Source organism: Mercenaria mercenaria, chromosome 6 (assembly GCF_021730395.1).
Source record: "Mercenaria mercenaria strain notata chromosome 6, MADL_Memer_1, whole genome shotgun sequence".
Lineage (NCBI taxonomy): Eukaryota > Metazoa > Mollusca > Bivalvia > Venerida > Veneridae > Mercenaria > Mercenaria mercenaria.
The window spans coordinates 78,970,432-78,990,871 of record NC_069366.1 but is presented as its reverse complement, the minus strand read 5'-3'; the positions used below and the strand labels follow the sequence as shown (position 1 = coordinate 78,990,871).

General features: G+C 35.2%; 1 protein-coding gene across 2 annotated transcripts; it reads right to left on the bottom strand.

The window, feature by feature from the left end:
* Nucleotides 1-1,891: 1,891 nt before the first annotated feature.
* On the bottom strand, nucleotides 1,892-9,144 carry LOC128557882 (uncharacterized). Of its 2 annotated transcripts, none has more exons than XM_053546423.1 (2): nucleotides 7,722-9,144; nucleotides 1,892-2,961 (listed from the first exon to the last, which is right to left on the bottom strand). In XM_053546423.1, the coding sequence occupies exons 1-2, from the start codon at nucleotides 8,911-8,913 to the stop codon at nucleotides 2,924-2,926; spliced, it is 1,230 nt and encodes a 409-aa protein (XP_053402398.1). In that variant the 5' UTR covers nucleotides 8,914-9,144; the 3' UTR covers nucleotides 1,892-2,923. The 2 variants fall into 2 exon arrangements, with proteins under 2 accessions (XP_053402398.1, XP_053402397.1); XM_053546422.1 differs by lacking the exon at nucleotides 1,892-2,961 and adding an exon at nucleotides 3,352-4,544 and having other exon boundaries at nucleotides 7,722-9,142.
* Nucleotides 9,145-20,440: the final 11,296 nt, after the last annotated feature.

Here is a 20,440-nt window from a genome sequence, read left to right as displayed (position 1 = left end):
GTCAAGGTCACACTTAGAGGTCAAAGGTTAACCGGTGTCCGGTTCATTACTTTGCCATTTATCAAGGGATTTTGAAATTACTTGGCATAAATGTTCCCATAATGAGACAACATGTCATGCGCAAGATTCAGACCCCTAGCTCTAAGGTCAAGGTCACACATAGAGGTTAAAGTTTAACATGTTATGTTTCTTGTCCGGTCCATAACTCTGCCATTGATGAAGGTTTTTAAAATTACTTGCCATAAATGTTTCCTATAATAAGTTGATATGTCAAGCGCAAGACTTAGACCCCTAGCTTCAAGGTCAAGGTCACAATTAGAAGCCAAAGGTTAATATGCTCTTTTTCTTGTCTGGTCCATAACTCTGCCATTTATCAAGGGATTTGAAAATAATTTGACACAACTGTTAACCATATTGAGAAGGTGTGTCACGCTTATGACCCGGGTTTCTCAGATCAAGATCAAGGTCACAAAATGATTCATACCTAAACTATTCTGGCATACTTTGTGCAGATAACTGTAGCATTCTTTGGCACGCTTCGAGGGCATTTGTCACCAATAGTGACAGCTCTTGTTCATGTTTAAAATGGTCAATAAACAGTTTAACTTGTACGAAAGTCTCGTGCACATAAACACAAATTTTAAATTTTAGGTTTGACATAGTTTTCCTTCATAGTTAGCCAGGGCCATTCAGTTACTTGCTCACCGGTATACAGTAGGCATATCTTTCATCCCAGGTTTTCTGAAGGTCGAAGTCCTGCTTGTGCTTGAAATTAAAACCTACATTGTCATGCAAGGTCTTCCTCTTCTTTTGAAGGAAAGTCATTAAATGCCTTTAGCTGTCAAGTTTTGGATCAACAATCATGGGTTACATTATTAGTATATATTATAGATCATTTATTTACCTTCTAATTGAATATAGGTTCGCAGTAAAGGAGCGTAGGAAATAAAAGCAATAACTTAATTAATTAAATAGCCGATAAGTGATCTATAACCTACCTCAATAAGTGAGTCAAAAATTTGAAAATCCCTGATTGATGATTGGTTGTTTAGGCTAGTATAAGTAGTATTAAAAATCAAATCCCAGAAAGAACTGATAGCCAGTGCTTATTATTAGGGTTAACTAATCAAAACGCTGTCTCTCCATGCTGCTAACCATTCAAAGCCAACATAATTTTATTTATGCGTGTTGCATTACGAGTAGAATTTTAGGTATGCGCGAGAGTGGGTTTATGTAGAAATACTGATACAAAAGACAGAGTGAGCGCAGTGATTCCCAATATTTTGAATGTGAATATTAAGTTCATATTTATTCTAGAATCCGTTGCTGCTTGTTTTTGTTGTTTAAAACACACACTCACACAATACCAAGATTATAAAAAATAAATATGGGACTATTTTTTTACACGTCCAGAATATTTGTGTGATGCGGTCACATAGAAATAGAAGGAAAACTCAAACGACGCGAGGTTGAAACTTGGTAGTTGATTTAGCTATAGCCAGTTGCTAAAGCACTGGCTAAAAAATGAGATGAAAAATATATCATTGAAAATAGTTTATTTCCAACACTTATATTTCTATACCATACATTGAAACAGTTATGTGAAAACGGGACAACAGAACAATAGGCTTAAACGATTACAATTTAGAAAGAAAAGACAACATAACAGAAAATAGTGCAATATTTACAAGCGGGACGTCAATTTTCTAAACAAGTGTCAACATTCAATACATCTCTGAACTAAAACCATTAAACCTATTGAATTAGAAAAAAAGATTGCAGAACACAAAAGTAATCTTTGTTCAAAATAAAATCAACAATTAGTTAAAATGTACTGACCCGATAATTCCAATATAAAAATTGGCAACAAAAGACAAAATACATTGTCAAGAGAGGCTATAAACAAAGACAATTTACTTAGACTACATTTATTATGTTGCAATTTCTTTTGTGATACAATTAAGTTTAAAGATAAAAAAGGTTTGGCATAGTTCTGCCATGGCTGACTTTACAACCACAACGAGCATGGCGTTAAAGCACTGAGAAAACTTTCTCACAATCTGAATAATTTGCATCCGGTACTGCGCTGATCCCCTAAGATGGCATAAGCCGGGGCAATATGGCAGAGACCGATAACTCCGGATAATCGGAAGATAGAATGAATAATAACATGCCGGATAATCGGACACTATGATTTTTTATCGCCGGATATCGGACGATATAAGATTCTCATACGCCGGACAATCGGACGTAATTTAAATGTACACCGGAAAATCGGATGATATCAGCTTCTAAACAACCGGACAATCGGATGATATCAGAATATAGAACTTGTTGTGAATTTACTCGGGAAAATCTGAAGTAATTAATTGAAATCGTGTTTTAAATTTTGCAATGGTAATTTATCTGTTAAGAAATACTCATGAATAATTTTGAAATTGACAGCCATGTACATTGTGGTTGCATTACAAAACCGCGCTAGTATGCATAATACAAAATATCAAGTAATGATCATTATGTGTGGAAGAAAAACATGTGACTTATTAGTATAAAACAAAGTGTAGTTAATACAACTTAAGATGAAGTAAACAAGCTTGTGTACCTTATATAACAGTGGTAAACTGGTACTATGAGTAGTGAAAGAAAGCATACAACATACTAATTATATATCTGAAATCATTATAACTTGTAAGGAAAAGTTGTTCTAATGTTACATGCACAGAATGTCTGCTTGTATACAGTTACGACAGTTACATAGATTAGAATTCACATTAGATCTATCGGAAAAGTAAGCGTTCATGAACTGGCAAATAAAGTATTTTACACTTTGTCCAGAATATTTGTACAGTTTGTATGTGAGTCTATACATAAAGCAACGTTTTTGCGCACATGTATCTTCCACCCGTCAGCCATGACGATCGATCTAACACGTGTGTACCAATGGAATCATGACGTCAAATTCTGAAAATATACAGAAAAAACAGCAGACACAAGAAATATATGAGGAAGGGAGGGAGGGTAACAAAATTAAAAATAATAACCGAGACAAACAATTTTCTGACCTGTATTCCTTGCTGGAATCTTCGAAAGAGAACGCTGTGACGTATTTCATGCATTACGTCAGCAGGGGATAATCGCTGCTGATAGCTTTACTAAACAAGGTCGCTAGAGTTGTCTTCCCCTCTCGACAATGACATACATTTCAAGACAGGCTTTAAATATATGTGATTGTCAAGAGAGGCTATAAACAAAGACAATTTACTTAGACTACATTTATTATGTTGCAATTTCTTTTGTGATACAATTAAGTTTAAAGATAAAAAAGGTTTGGCATAGTTCTGCCACGGCTGACTTTACAACCACAACGAGCATGGCGTTAAAGCACTGAGAAAACTTTCTCACAATCTGAATAATTTGCATCCGGTACTGCGCTGATCCCCTAAGATGGCATAAGCCGGGGCAATATGGCAGAGACCGATAACTCCGGATAATCGGAAGATAGAATGAATAATAACATGCCGGATAATCGGACACTATGATTTTTTATCGCCGGATATCGGACGATATAAGATTCTCATACGCCGGACAATCGGACGTAATTTAAATGTACACCGGAAAATCGGATGATATCAGCTTCTCACACACCGGACAATCGGATGATATCAGAATATAGAACTTGTTGTGAATTTACTCGGGAAAATCTGAAGTAATTAATTGAAATCGTGTTTTAAATTTTGCAATGGTAATTTATCTGTTAAGAAATACTCATGAATAATTTTGAAATTGACAGCCATGTACATTGTGGTTGCATTACAAAACCGCGCTAGTATGCCAAAGCGTGACAGTCCAATCTAGCATGCAGACTGTCAAAGCTCCGCCAAAAACATATAAGATCTTTCACGTATTTGTAAAATTAGAAAGGCGGAGTAGCGCGGGACAAAAATGAGTCATACAAATATATCACTGAATCTACTGAGGGTAACACAAAATATCAGTCTGACAAAAAGTAAACAGTGCATTTTGAATATTCGACACCATAATTTCTATGCCTTTATGTGACAAGTGCACACCATCTGAAAAGAATTCTTGGTTTATGCGTGATTTCAGGATATCTGATGTAACCACCTCCCGACTGCATACAGAATTTTGAAAGATCCGTATTTAATCTTTTTCTGGCTTTTTCCAGTTTATCGTGATTAACTTCGTTTCGGTAATATAGCCTCGGTATAACTGAGGACCAAACAATTCTTGTTGATGGTAAAATACTTAGAATGGATTCAACTGACTGTTTTAATTGAAGCTGAATATGACCCAAAGGAGCTTGTCCTAAACCATTTCCGCCGCAGTGAATAACAATTAAGTAAGGAAGTGGTTTATCAGTTGACATTTCCTGGATAAGCGGAAAGAGTTGATGTTCGCGCAAACCAGGCTTAAATTTCCACTCTACTACCCTCCAATTTGCGAGAGACCAAGGTTTTTGTCTGTTGCATGGTAAAATGCATCTCTCACCATGGAAGAACCAACTATCCACACATGGAACGTATCTAAGAAATTCAAAAAGTTAGATTATGGAACATATACTCATAATACCAGCAATTTGGTACCAGTTACAAATCGCGTTAATAAGGCCTAATATAAGTTTTGTATGCCGACGATTTCCAGCGCCCGAGCTGTTTGATATATTCCTCTGAAAAAACCCTTGTTGTGAAGATATGTAGCGCCACCTATTCTAAAGGAATGACTCTGAAATCTTTTTATTGGGACCTCTAGAAATTTCAGTGACTTTTTCAAGATTGATTTAAATTGATATTGAGTAAGAGGTAACCCATCAATGTGACACAGGAATTGACCGTCACAGCCTGGGCGCATGGAAATGTACTTTTGTAGAACTACCTTTAAAGATGCAGAAATTGCTGTATCTAATGGAATTTTGATTAAAGAACCTAGACCAAACTGGTCCGTTTTTGAAACTGGTAGAAAGAATATAAAGGAAGTGTCTGTTAATCGAGCTCCTTTAACGGGAAATGAAATCTCGCTGACTCTTAAAAGTCCATGAAAAGCTAATAGAAAGCCTGCTGAAAATAGGCATTGTTCGTATTGAGATGAACAAACGCAGCCCAGGCAACTTATAATTCTATGAAGCAGTGTAGGGTCAATAGGTTTGCGAACATCTTTACGACTTTGAATTCTTTTCAGACCTACAAGCATTTTTCGAACTATGAAAAACTGTGTTTCGTCATTAAAATTGTTAATTTTGTTAATAAAACTTATCGCCGATATGTGACTGCTTACAGTTCTGTATGCATACGACTGCATTGACATAAATGATATATATTCCATAATGTGTTGCAATGTAGGTGGCCACCTAGCTGTGTTGTAATTTAATCGCCTAAATTTATCAAATGAATTTAATCCCGCCTGATAGCTTCGGCGAGTACTTGTTGACAAAGATCCTTCTAACAGCTGGAAAACATTGTGCTGCAGAGATTGATGAAATCCTGTGGAATTGATAAAGGATCATGTGAAGCGTAATGTGGTAACAAAGTTAACAAACGAGAGACCTGTAAACGGCTTAATGCGTCACATATCGCATTTTGTTTCGAAGGAATATGTACTGCTCTTATTTGAATATTTTGTTGCAGAAGTCGTAAAACTAATTTCCTTAACAAAATCAATACTCGTTTATTACGAGATGACTTCTTATTTAAAATGTGAACTAGGCTTTGATTATCCGTGTGAATAATAATGTTTTTGCCTTTCATTTTTTCAGCCCATAAATAGAATGCTAGTAGTATTGGAACGAGCTCCAGAAATGTTATATCTCTGAAAATGTCATCACAGCAGGACAATGGCCATCTAAAACAAGTCCATTCTCCATCCAGATAAGTTCCGCACCCTAAGTTTTTATTCCCGGCTGCATCGGTGAATAAATTCATATCGCAGTCTAAAACCCAGTCTAAATTACTAAATACTGACACGCCATTGTAGTGATCTAAAAATTCTAACCATATTTTTAAATTTTCTCGAATTGTATTTGTAATTCGGATAAAATGATGAGGTTTTTTAGCTTGTGACATTGCGATATATAGTTCACAGTTGAATGCTCTGCCTGATGGTATTGCCTTAGTGAAGAAATTTAAGAGACCTACCAACGACTGAAATGTCTTTAATCGTACTTTTTTTGAAGAAAGTATTTCTTGTAAACTTATTTTTGCTTTAGAGATTTTATCCTCGGGAATTCTAAATTCCATCCTCAATGAATCTAGTTCAATACCTAAATATGTAAGTATCGTGGTAGGCCCCTCGGTTTTATCCTCACTAAGCGGGATACCTATATCGTCACAAATGTGTCTAAAATTATCCATTAGATTTTGAAATTCAGAGGTTTCCCTTTTCCCAAGAAAAATAAAATCATCTAAATAATGATCAAGAAATTTTGACTCTGAATAATTTCACACTATCCATTGTAACGATGTTGAAAATTTTTCAAAAATAGAACAACTTATTGATGCACCTTGCGGCAACATTTTTTGTATCCAGTAATTGTCGTCAATTTTAATTCCCAATAAATTGAAATCAGCTGGTTGAACGGGACATAAATTAAAAGCTGATTCAATATCTAATTTTCCTAGTAAGGTTCCTGTTCCTAGCTCTTGAATCATATCAATGATATGATCAAATTTTGAATATTGAACCGAACAATAACTCGGATCAATAAAGTCATTTACACTTGCCCCAACCGGATGGGACAAATTTGTAATAAGACGCCAACCTCCGGATTTTTTAGGAACAAGACCGACTGGGTTTATTCTTAAGTTTGAAAATGGTAAAACATTAAATGGACCCAGCATACGATTTAATCTTACTTCTTTGTCTATTTTTGCTCTTAGTATATCGGGATGAAGAATGACCGATTTCAGATTATTTGAACAAATAAATTCACGCGGGCCAGAGTACTGGAGCGAAAAGCCATTTTTGAATCCGGACAGTAAAAATTGTTTTTTATCATTTTCATAACCTCTTAACCAGTATTCCAGACGATCTGGCTTAATTGGCGTTCGGCCTATGTCTAATAAACGGTCGTGGAATTGGGAATCTTGTGACTTGACGAACAGCGGCTCTGGGTCTGAAATTGTTTACTGAATTTTGAGACATAATTTGCCGACACGAAATAAATGAATGTGGCCCCTTGCATGTTTTACACAAATGCTGATATGAGCAATTAAGTTTGCTGCAAAAACCTTTATTATTAAAATGAAAACAAGGCTTAAAAACCGGTTGAGATTGCTGAGTAGTCATAGTCAACAGCCAAAGTTCACCATCTAGCACGGACCATTTGCAAGACTGGTACTGAGACAGTTTCCGCCTGAACAATTTGTCATAAGAAAGCCAACCAGTTACATTACGTTTAGCAGCTAACCTAATTGTATGTAAATACTGAATAAGATCAGCGGCAAGATGTGGTTTTTTCATAATCATTATTTGAACAAATATCAAGAAAGCATCTGTCCACAAATTAATGGTTGTAATTTCTTTTACATTCTGTTCATCTGCTACAGAAAGCTTACCCTCTATAATTTTTAAAGATTGAGATTTCTTGCTATCTCTATCAAGTAAACTTTCTAATTGAATGAATTCGTTATTCCATATTTGTTCTTTAATTTTTTGCGGCACGTGCATGGCCATATTAGAACACACAGATTGTAAACAAAAAACATTACCTTCTGTAACAGGGTCAGGAGGTAGGACAGCTGACGATTGTGGCAGACAGCCATCTTGGTTCACTACAGGGTGGGTCGAATCCATGTGTAATGGCCCAGTCGGTTGTGGCGCATGTGAATTTGAAGCACCGACTTCTTGAAAGGCTGTACCGTATTGCTGAGAATCTTGTTGGATGTTACTAGTACTGGCCTGAATGCTCTCCGTGTTCATCAGAGCAGGGTGTTCAACATAATTGTTGCGAAACTGTTCATTTCCCTGCAGATTAATCGGATTATACTGAACACTAGGAGAAAGAGGGTTTGTAATGCTGCTGGTCTGTAATTGTCCTTGATCATGTCCAGAAAATGGAGGAAATGTATATTGTCCTTGTGGAATACATGAGCCAATATTAGCACTAGAAATGTTAGTGTTCTGAAGTTGTCCTGAACCATAGTGTTGTCCCGGATTAGCTGGAAAAACACCAAAAGCCGTACATGTAGAACTACTTATACTGGGAGAAGAAAGAGGGTTTGTAATGCTGCTGGTCTGTAATTGTCCTTGAGCATGTCCAGAAAATGGAGGAAATGTATATTGTCCTTGTGGAATAAATGAACCAATATTAGCACTAGAAATGTTAGTGTTCTGAAGTTGTCCTGAACCATAGTGATGTCCCGGATTAGCTGGAATAACACCAAAAGCCGTACATGTAGAAGTACTTATACCGGGAGAAACCCGAGTGTCGGTGTTCTGGTATTGTCCAGACAGTCCTGTTATAAAGGAACCAGTGGTGGGGTAATTGGCAGATCCAGCACTGAAGTCATTTATCGTGTCTGAAGCGTGAAATTGTCCCAGATTAGAGCTACTTAAGTGAGAGTTCATGATTTGGTTATACTCCGTCGTAACCGGATGACTCTGTGCTGTTAATTGGCTGTTAATGGCTCTGGGTGTACGCCTACGTGTCCTCCTGGTTTGAACTTGTGAGGCCACAGTGGAAGTCTCCGCCCTACGGCGTCCGCCCCTGGATTGTCGCTTCGGCATTTCCAGATATGTAAATAAATTGAATGCAATGTTAAAAGCATAAAGCAAAGGTGTGAAAATATGTAGATGTTTGCCACGGGCTCGGGTCTTTAACGGCCGATCTAGAGCTAAATCTGCTAGCCTACTCAGTATAAAAAATTTAAATAGAGAATCTAAATCCTCTGTACTGTACATCTAAAATATTTAGAGTTTCTAAATAAATCAAGAGAATAACATCGCAGCTCATTTAAAACTTTATAGAATCTAGTTTAACAAAATTAAAAATAATAACCGAGACAAACAATTTTCTGACCTGTATTCCTTGCTGGAATCTTCGAAAGAGAACGCTGTGACGTATTTCATGCATTACGTCAGCAGGGGATAATCGCTGCTGATAGCTTTACTAAACAAGGTCGCTAGAGTTGTCTTCCCCTCTCGACAATGACATACATTTCAAGACAGGCTTTAAATATATGTGATTAAAATGATAAAGATTTACTCAAAAGCCACATAAGTTATTCTTTTGACTGTTACATCTTAAAAACTGATCGCTATCCCACTTGCTTTACAAGACGTGCAGATAAAAAGTTGTACATTGAATAAATAAAAAATAAATCATAAAGTCAGTTAACGAATCGTACTTCCTAGTGAAATCATCAAATAAATGTTAAAATATTAAACTGATACTTGATTATCCGAACCATAGCTTTGAAACATAGAATAAAATATTCACCTTTGTACTTTATATATATTTACATTCAATAACAAATTAGATTGACTGATTGGCAGAACTAAGTTACTAAGAAACTATTAGAATAAAACTGAGTATTGTTCTGAATATACGTAATTTTTGGAGGACTACAACTAAAGCACTGATTAGGAAGAGTAAACAAAATACTTGGACGATTATTAGTAAAGAAGCTCAAAGAATTATTTTAATCACGTTATTTCGACCATTTTTATAAACAATATAACGGTACCAAAAATAATAAGAGGGCCATGATGACCCTATATCGCTCACCTGTTAAACCTGGTCTTGGAATCATCAAGATAAACATTCAGACCAAGTTTCAGGAAGATATGGTCATAAATGTGGCCTCTACAGTGTTAACAAGCTTTTCCTTTGATTTGAGTGGTGACCTTGTTTTTGACCCCACATGACCCAGTTTCACGCTTGGCCTAGAAATCATTAAGGTAAACATTCTTACCAAGTTTCATGAACATAGGGTCAAACATTCTTTGCAAGTTTGTATCAAATCAAAACATAAATGAAACCTCTATATGGCTGAAAGGGCCAAAATAGAAAGTTTGCCCATTTCAGGACCAGTAACTCTAGAACCCATGATGGAATCTAGCCGGTTTTCGAAAGGAACCGAGATCTTATTGTGACTTAAGTTGTGTGTAAGTGTGGTTAAAATCGAATGTAAAATGTCACTTTTCTATCGTGTTCACAAGGTAAAAATTAACAAATTTTGGCTCTTTCAAGGGTAAATCAGGGGCCGCAACTCCGGAACCTATGACTGGATCTGACGGATTCATCATGGTAATCCAAGATCTATTGTTGTTAAAGGTATTTTGCAAGTTTGTATCAATTCAAACTATAAATGAAGTCTCTATATGACTGCAAGAGCCAAATAGAAAATTATGGCTCTTTAAGAGGTCATTACTCTGGAACCCACGATGGAATCTGGCCAGTTTTCGAAAGGAACCGAGATATTATGCCAGTACAAGTTGTGTGCAAGTTTGATTAAAATCGATTGCAAAATGTAGTCTCTATCGTGTTCACAAGAAATTGGACGGACGACGCCGACGGACGGCGGACGAAGTGCGATCACAAAAGCCCACCTTGTCACTACGTGACAGGTGAGCTAAAAACTGACTGAACTAACTGTTACGTCAAGTCTTGAAATAAAAGTAAAATTGCTGCTAGAAACAAACTTGAATTTTGCATACATGAACCAGTCAAATCTAAACGTTTAAGTGACTTTTATGTTTTAGAGTGATCTTGCTTAAAACCTACAAGCCATACAATTGATAAACTATCGAATCCACTTTTATACATTTTATTAAAAAAACAATACAATAGTTTTATTTATATGGAGAATACTACTTGTTAATGTATTAGTAGAGCAATTAGAGAATTTGATAACTGAAACGTTATCAAAATTATCCGAAGAAAATAAACACGAGGACCGACTACACGCTGAAAACAATATCATATTAAAATAATGTCCAACAGGAACAAATCCCTTTTTTAGCTCACCTGAGCATGAAAATTAATAGTGTTCAGATGAGGATGCTGTTATAATGATTCTCTTCCAAAATTATTCAAATGATCCCGCTTGGTTGCACCTAGGACCGCCAAAGTTAAGAACTGAAAAATCTTCAAATGGCATCAACTCCTAAACCACTGCGCCGATTTCAAAATAATTTCACAGAAATGTTGCTTACTTACTCTCTATCACGATCATTATGATTCGGCTGGGTCTGGGGTGGGGTGGGTTGGTATTTTTTCCCTATCTTTATATAGGGAAATTGAAAAAAAGCCTTGTCAGAAACTCCTGGTCCAATTTTTAAAAAAAATTGACAAATGACCGTTTGGCGACTCCCTACCAAGGTTTTTCAAATTCTTCTGATTCATCTAAAACATGAGCGACAACTGGTGTGATCACTTTGTGATCACTTTTCCTATCTGTACATTGCGGAAATTAAAAAAAAACTTTCTTGCCGGTAGCTGCTGTGCAGATTTTAAGTTAAATTCAAATGAAATGATTATTGGTTGACTCACTACAACTGAGTCTGTTAAAGTTATTCCCATTCATCAAAAATATGGCTACCATTGAGCATGGTTACTTTTCCATATTTGTATATAGTGGATATTTTAAAAATCTTCACGTCAGTAACTGCGATGCTGGGCCGAGTTTGATTAACTGAACACAAATCATTCTTAAATAACACTTTGCCATGATCCAATGCATCAAAAATAGGACCGACTGAGGGTGTAGTTACTTTTCCCAATTTGTATATAGTAGAAGTTTTTAACAAAACTTGTTGTCAGTAACTGCATGCTGGCCTGATTTTAAAATAATTCCACACAAAATTCTTTGGTGACTACCAAAATTACTCAGAATTATCAAAAAACATTGCCACAAGAGAACGTAATCACCTTCCGTAGTGGCATAGTGGAAAAATTAAAAACAAGTGGTGGTCCAATTTACAAATGATTTTCCACAGACTTGTTCTTTTGGTTACACTTCAGAAATGTTATTTAAATTTATCCAATTTCGTCAGGAAACAAGACCACCAAAGCTATTTTAAAAAAACGATATCTCTTCATTAAAACTATTGGCGTGACTTTAAAATATACATGCAATGTCACAGTAATGTTTCCCTATATGTATTTAATGACACACTTACAGCTCTTTTTTCAGTTTTAAAATAGTTTCACATAAATGAATAAGATACTAAGATTGTTCATTTTTTTCTCACTCATAGCAAAAACATCAAAACAACAACAACAACAGCAGCAACAACAACAACAACAACAACAACATGGCCGCCACAGGGCGTGCACACTTTCCCCTCTTTGTATATAGTGGAATCGTTATCTTTAGCCCCAATATTTAATAATTTACTTAGAATAATCTTTTTTATTCGTAAAAAAACATGACGACCTGAGGACATCTCCTAAATCGTTTATAAAAAAATAACGTAAATAATTCTTGGGCAACCCTCTCTAAACAATTTAGAGCATTTTAGTCGCCTCAACGTTGGAAGAGGTAAATTTTCAATCTACGCATATTGTGAGAGATTTAGGAAGCTACCGGCCCAAATCTGCAATTATCTGAGATTGTTTTATGCATTTTACAGCTTTTAGCCTAATATCAGCATAATAAATTCCATGTTGTATTAGACTTAGGCATTTGCGTCCAAACATTTTTTGAGAAAAAAAAAAGACATTATTAGAATAAAAAAAATACAGTTATAGATGCGTTTTGCTCATTCAGGGAATATCTTACTTGACCATTGTAAAAGAATCACATGTATAGTAGCCCACAGTATTAGGCGAGTAGACTCGCGAATAAAAAAATCTGTAAAAAGATCGCTCGAGCTCACCTTTTTGTATTTTGTTTACACTTGTATTCTAACCTGATATGAGCCGCGCCATGAAAAAACCAACATAGTGGCTTTGCGACCAGCATGGATCCAGACCAGACTGCGCAGTCTGGTCAGGATCCATGCTGTTCACTAACGGTTTCTCTAATTGCAATAGGGTTTGAAAGCGAACAGCATGGATCCTGAACAGACTGCGCGAATGCGCAGGCTGGTCTGGATCCAGGCTGGTCGCAAAAGCACTATGTTGGTTTTCTCATGGCGCGGCTCATACAACAAGCTAAACTTGTAATTCTTATTTAACGCAGATTACTATTACTTACGTTACAAAACAGTAAACTTTCAGGGACACAGCTATTTTTTGAATATTGATTAATCATTACATTTCATCTGTTTTCTCAACATACTATACTAAAAAGATGTTGTCAAATGGGATGGGATGAATTACAACTACAAGGTATAAAATAAACGTTGAATAAATAGGGGTTTTATACATTTTATCTCTATATAATTGTCACCCAAGCACATAAAATTTAATTTATATTAGGTGAAATATTATGGCACATGTACATGTCTGTTTCTTTTAAAATGTAACATGATATCACTTCAGTTCTTTTCTGACCGCTCCACCTCCCTTGCTTTGATCCACGATTCATACGTTAGAACCGCGGTATCGCGGGTTACCTCAATCTGTGCCACCTCTGGAAGTGCTTCATGTCCGCCGCGCCTGTAAACAAAAACAGCTTCGTGAAGTATTCTGTTTATTAATATTTGAATAAAAATATATTTCTATTCAATATCAACCATTTTTGTTACTGTTACATTACACTGGCTGAAACGTTTTACAAGTTCGATTCAGTAGAATTTTCATATTATGCAAATGGGATGGAAATATTTGGACCTCACAAAAGTTTTTATAACAGGAGTCTAATTTTTACAAAATAGTACTTTTCACAATGTAAATTTTAATTAAGAAATAATATATTTAAATTAGTTCTTTGTCGTTGAATTAAATCATTGTTTAGAGTTCAAGTGCGAAATAAATATGTCACGAGGACGCATCTGAATGACAAAGAATGGTTTTATTCAAGAGCAAATCGCTGTTTGAGATATATCATTTCGATTCCAACACGTTATCAATGATATCTTTCATTGATTTCTTTAAAAACATTCAACAAACATATGCCTGTTTTGTATGGTTTTCTTTTCCAACACACTGCTCTGACGTTTAACGCTATGACGTAATGACTATGACGTAAAAACTGTGTGTGGTTGTGTTGCACACAGTTTCAGTATTCTTTGTTTAATAGGAAAAAAAATCCGACCGTGTTAGAATAAAACTTTTCACGCTCGTAAATTAACACATTATCTGTTGTATTGAAACATATAATGTACAGGTCAGAATTCTTCTTCTTGAGATTACTAGTTTGTAATTTAAGAGAACAGCAACTTTCAAGCGGATTTGACAGCATTATTTAGACTGCTCAATTATATATATGTTTATTAACTCATTGTTATTTGTGTAAAATCTACATCCCGTTCGATCGTTGGTTATGCGAAATATCAATTTAAAGTTACGAAAGTTACACAATCAACAATCGTAACGTCCCTATATAATCAACTTTATCATTAGTTCACGGAAACATACCCAAGTTGTACTTGTCTGGAATCTACGGTCGAGTATGGATGTTCATCCTTCCTACCAGTGGTAGGCGTGTCACTCGGAAGATACCCAGGATTCTCAATGGCAATACTTCCGTCTTGTCCTTTGTGGAACTCCGCCTTACCATAATTAGCCGATGCAGCTTGTCGGCTACCGCCTCTTCAAAATTCAAATAAAGCAACCACTAGTACTGTGTCCAAAATATCAAGCAGAATAAATACAAGGTTTCATTGACAGTTCTTAAATAAGTAAAACGGTCATACTATCATACAGACAAGCGCAAACTGTGTTTTGGTAGAACGAAGTTCTCTAAAATGTTTTAAAATTAATAGTATATAAAATGACCTTTTTGTAATATCCTACTGACATTTTGCAACGTATCTATTGAAAATAAAAAAAGAAAAATGATCCAAAAGGCGTGTTTTAGAAATGACGGTCAAGATTTGCAGAACTATTTTCAGGTTTTTATCTTATTATTTTTTTCTCAATGTAAGACGAAAATTTTGTGTCAAATAAAGAAATTTGACACACACGAAAATGAAACCTACCTGCGAACAAGGTAGACAATGACGACAACAAGGGCGATAATCACAAGGACGAGGAACACAATGCCGACAGAAACTCCAGCCACTGGTAAACCTGATGTCTGTTCCTGTGCCACAGTAATAGCCACTAAAATTGAAAATGCATGTATACATCAGTGCACAATACTCAGATTGAAAATGATCTGTATACTCCATATATAAGATATCATCGATGTTTAGATAGCAGCAATACAATATTAAAGTCTTCAAGTTGGATTAATTTGCTTGTAACCCTTTCTTTAAACGATCTGATAAAATATTAAAAACAAACCTGCCTAATATTCAGATTTATTACATACACGTTTCTATTCCCCGTTAAGTTACACTGGTACCGGAAACGTCAATATTTTTCCATACACTGACGCCTGAATTTCATATCGGGTGCGTGACGTAATTCAATGTTTGTTCTTGCACTATCTTTTTCTAATTAGTTCAGCATTGTCAATCCTATTCAGGCTATTGAACGAATTTATTATATTTACATTAACTTCATATTTGTAGATGTGTATGTAATAAAAAAGGTTATTATCTTTGCATCGGGAAATATGCACTCGTTCTTCAGTGGAGGAATATTGCGCTCCTAAAGTCGCGCAATATTTCCGCTGAGAACTCGTGCGTATTTCCCGATACAAAGCTAATAACCTGTTAATACAGTTAGGATATTGATACATAATACTAAAATGATACTGTGTCTACGAGCAAAATCTACGAAAAAGGTAGAAATAGGCAAATGTGTGCATAAGTATTACAGCAGATACATTTTACATGACTTTTTTGTTTGTATTGTTCTGGAATTCCGCTTGGGAGCACTGTCTCAAAAATTTTAGCAAAGTTTTCACAAGGACTTCAATATGTTACACCGTGATACGTACTACCAGTAGCAGGTTCCCGTTAAACTGCCTTTTAGATAATCTATATCACTTTAACTGAATTATACAAAATGAAATATTATTTTCTGCTTCAAGAATGAGTGCACATTTACAGGAAAAAAACATTTTAGCATAGTCAAGTTGGCATCATATTCGATATTAACCGGATCTATCCGTATGAAAAATTTGTGAAATAATAATGTAAACATCATACCGATACAGATACTATGCCCCAACGATAACTTGATATTTACAAACATGACTATAAATAGATTAACATGGAACATAGGGAATTCAGCATTTTTCTAGCATGTTACAATCTAAATATTTCCGAATTTTGTTCAAATTACAAATTAGCTCAGTGGTAAAGCATAATGTCCATGGTCAACAGATCTTTTGCCGTGTGGGTTCGAAACTCAGTATTGAGAATTAATTTTTATTTCACTTTTGCATAAAAATTAGGTTTCCTTCATGAGCTCTGTGACAATACGACAGAGAGGTATCTAAAGCCGATATGGCAGATCAGAATAGTTTATTATATATCAAAGATGATAGATTAAATGCATGCACTCAAGTCATGCAAATAATGAACATGCTATTGTGTTATATAAAGACATATATACAAATTCAAACCATCAAAGAAAGAAACAAAAGTAATGAAATAAAAATGAAAACGAATAGAAAAAAAAAAACTGAAAAAAAAAACTCTTATGAAGATTCGAACCCACAAAACGACTTGCTTATATCCAATTGTTGTCTGCAGTTTACCCAACTGAGCTATGTTGCCATATACATAATAACTATTTAAAATGAAAGAAATACCAATATTTAATTGTCAAGTAAATGAGTAACCATTATGAATTATTATTTCGTCAGTTATCATGAAATAGACTCGTCCTCGCGTTTCGGCGGGAATCGCGTTATCATTGGGGATTAGTACATTCCACCAGGTTCGAGAAACTCATGAAATTGTAATTTAAACATCGTACGGGTATGGAAATCTTTCAGAAACAAGCCATTGCATTTGTACATGTTACAAAAGATGTTCATACGTAAATTTTATAAAACTATATTTTTGGTTTCTTTATCGTACTTCAAAGCATGTGTAGTAAATTGCAAACATAGAAGCCTAGAAGATGTGTTCCGTTCAGCCTTCTTCTTGTTACTGCGTTTTGAATGTGTATGGAATAAGCAGTAAGCCAAAGTATTGTCATATATCTGGTTTATTATTCACTTAGTTGTTCTTAAAATTGAAACAATGAATTTTCATATGAGCACCCTTTGGTGAGATTTTTTTATCATGGAGGAATGCTGCAGAAAGTTGATGAAATCAATACATATGGTTTGTTTGAGAAAAAGTCTTTGATAATTTTAACATTTACATTCATAAAGGAGTAGAGTGGTACAGAGCATGTCAAGTAACTGGCGTGAAATTTGTTACAATCTTCTTATTCGGTACTAACGAACCTTTGTACAGTACAGAATAACAGTTTTTATTGTTGACAGATGCTACAGTCCAAGTTTGGTGAAGGTTAATCGATCAAACGGTTCATGTTCCTTTTATCTCCTAAAGGTTTTACAGACGGACGAAAGGTGCTGCATGATCACATAACCTTACCCTATCCGAGTTGAAATGAGACGCGTTGTACTGTGTGTGATTTCCCACTTTGACTGAAATGGCATTTCTTTGGTATATTCTTAAAGTTGACCATGTTTCGCACTGTGTTGCAAATTTTAACCAACTTTTACCCTGTCGTTTTTTGTAAATTTTGTATAATTTATGGTATTTCCTCAAGCTCAAGTAGAGACAAATTTCAATGTGATGGCCACTATCTAAAACGTTTGGAGAGAATTCATTACAGCATTAATTTTGATAAAAAAAACATCAAACTATTGTTAAACAATTACAAAACACAAAATAAAACTGTAAATATATTTTTTTAGGGTGCCTCAAGTAAACAGATTTAATGAGACAGAATTCTAACTCCAACATTGAAAAATTAAGGTCGAATCCTGTGGGTCTGTTTTGAATTTTGCTCACTTCATTCAAAAACAACCTTGGGGCAGAAGTAAAACCTACATGCATTTCTTCCACAATATGTAATCTAAAGAATGAAGGCAAAATAGAGAACTTTTACCGCATGTAACTCAGTATTTTTAAAGATGTCAAACTCTACCTCTCCTGATTCGAGGTAAATTCACTTTGAACAGCGAGAAATCGCTTATAAAATGAAAATATGGGAAAAAAATTGGTCCCAGTGGGCTTGAACCTACGCCCCCCCCCCCACCCCCCCCTGAAAATTGCAGTCAAAATAGGTTTATGGTAGGAATTAAATACTCTTCAAACAGGAGGTACTCTGTTACGGGTCGAATACCTTAAGTGTCAACTTACGTATTTGCTAAAATAGGGCTAAAACTGTCTGAAATTTTATGCTTTTAATATGCTTGACATGGCGACGGACGATTATCTTAAGATGAAGTGAACGTTTTTGCTAGAATGTGACCCCAATTTCCTGTCAAATGTTGTTTTTAATTTGTTTTGACATGATGCACGATGAACTTAATGTGAGGGTTTTGCTACGAATGAAACTTCTTGATTGTTTTACCTAAGCACGCACGTTTATCTATCAAAAATGTCTGCTACAAATGGGGCTTTAAAGTTCTGTAAAATTATATTTTATATTTGTTTTACATATAGATGTACGATTAATTTAAGGTCCGTCTTACGTAACTGCTACAAATGGAGTCCCAATTTCATTTTAATTCCTTTGACAAGATTACATGAAATTTCCTTTCAATTTGTTAGACATGGATGAAGCTCAAAGCCCCTTTACAAATGTATTTTGTTATGAAGATACACGACTATATCAAGGTTACAATTTCGTAATTGCTGCAATAGGGACCCAACATCCTTTTTATTTGTTTGACATGAAAACGCCTGGTTATTTGAAATTCTAACATAGGTAAGTTTGTAATTGCTACAATAGGGTTCCAACTTCCTTTTTATTTGGTTGACATAAAGACACATGTTTATCTTGAGGTCCGGCGTACGCTATTGCTACAAGGGTTCCCCAACTGCCTGTGATATTTTGCATTTAATTTGTCTAATATACCAGTAAAAGGTTCGTGTGGTGTCCATTCCATATTTCTGTTGCAAAAAACCATATTTGTTTTCTTTGTGTAACCTTGTTCACACTTGTACATACACGTATCACAAATCCTCCGACTACAATTTCCAATTATGTTTCCGTTTGTTACAGAGCTGTCCGAACATGCCAATTCTAAAATTGAAAAAAAAGAACATACTACAAACAAAACAAACAAACAAACAAATTACAATCATTTCTAGTATAGACCTCCCTGAAAATAATCTAATGTTTATATCTTTTTGCCAATTAAACATTTTTAGTATTCGAGCTCAGTTTTAGAATACATTCTAAATCTGAATATCAGTTTGAAAACCCGTAGCTTCAGCTAGTTATGTTGTCTTGAAAATTACCATGAAATGATTCGTACATAGAAAATTATTCCAAGATCAAAAGTCTTTTTGTAAGTACACAGATTATTATACTTGAATGATACATTTGCACAGTAACTGGTTACAGGATATAACTGAACATGCATAGCAAATGTATCATAGACTGAGGATAGAGGATAAATTGATCTATTTTCTAGTCATAGCAACATATAACAGGATGCAGTATTTCATACAAAATATTTATTAAGTTTCGCTTACCTTTACAAAGCGGATCCCTTTCTTTATCCCATCCAACATTAGTGCAAGTGACCATCGTGGTTCCTTTGTTTACCTTGATGTCAGGCGCGTACAAGTTTGGGCAACGGTACTTGCAAGTATCGTTGAGGTGACGATGGCAATTTTTGTCAATAACTATGTCAATATTTTCACTTCCTGTTGCAGTTTTGGCCTCCTGACGGATTACATCTGAGCACTGGTAAACTGAAAATTGTGACACAGGTCAAAATATAATAAGGTAACTCATTCCATGTTGTAAAGATAATTCCCTATTTGGCTTACACGGAAGTGAAATGCAAAGAAATCAAATGTCAGTGTAAAAAATTGGATATAGTTGCATCTGCAATAAACATTGGTAATAATAGCTATGAATGGAAATATAGGATTTAGGGCCGTACTCATTTCAAACGTAAGTCACAGACTAGAAACACAATTCGAATATTATAAGTATACCGTGCTCAAACAAACAATATACTTACTATTGGAACAAGTCCTGTCGTCCAGTTTAAGTGGTATATCCCCTGCGCAAGCACATCTCCTGCCAGTTTTGGTTGAGAGGCATATTGAGCTACAGTCTCCAAGCCCACCACGAGCTTGGCAAGCTTGGTTCACTGAAGATTTAAAACAGAACAGAACAGAACATATATTTTATTAGATTTGTACATAGTACATCATCAATATAAGTTTAACATTTACATTACATATACATCACGTGTAACTGTATGATAAATTATAATAA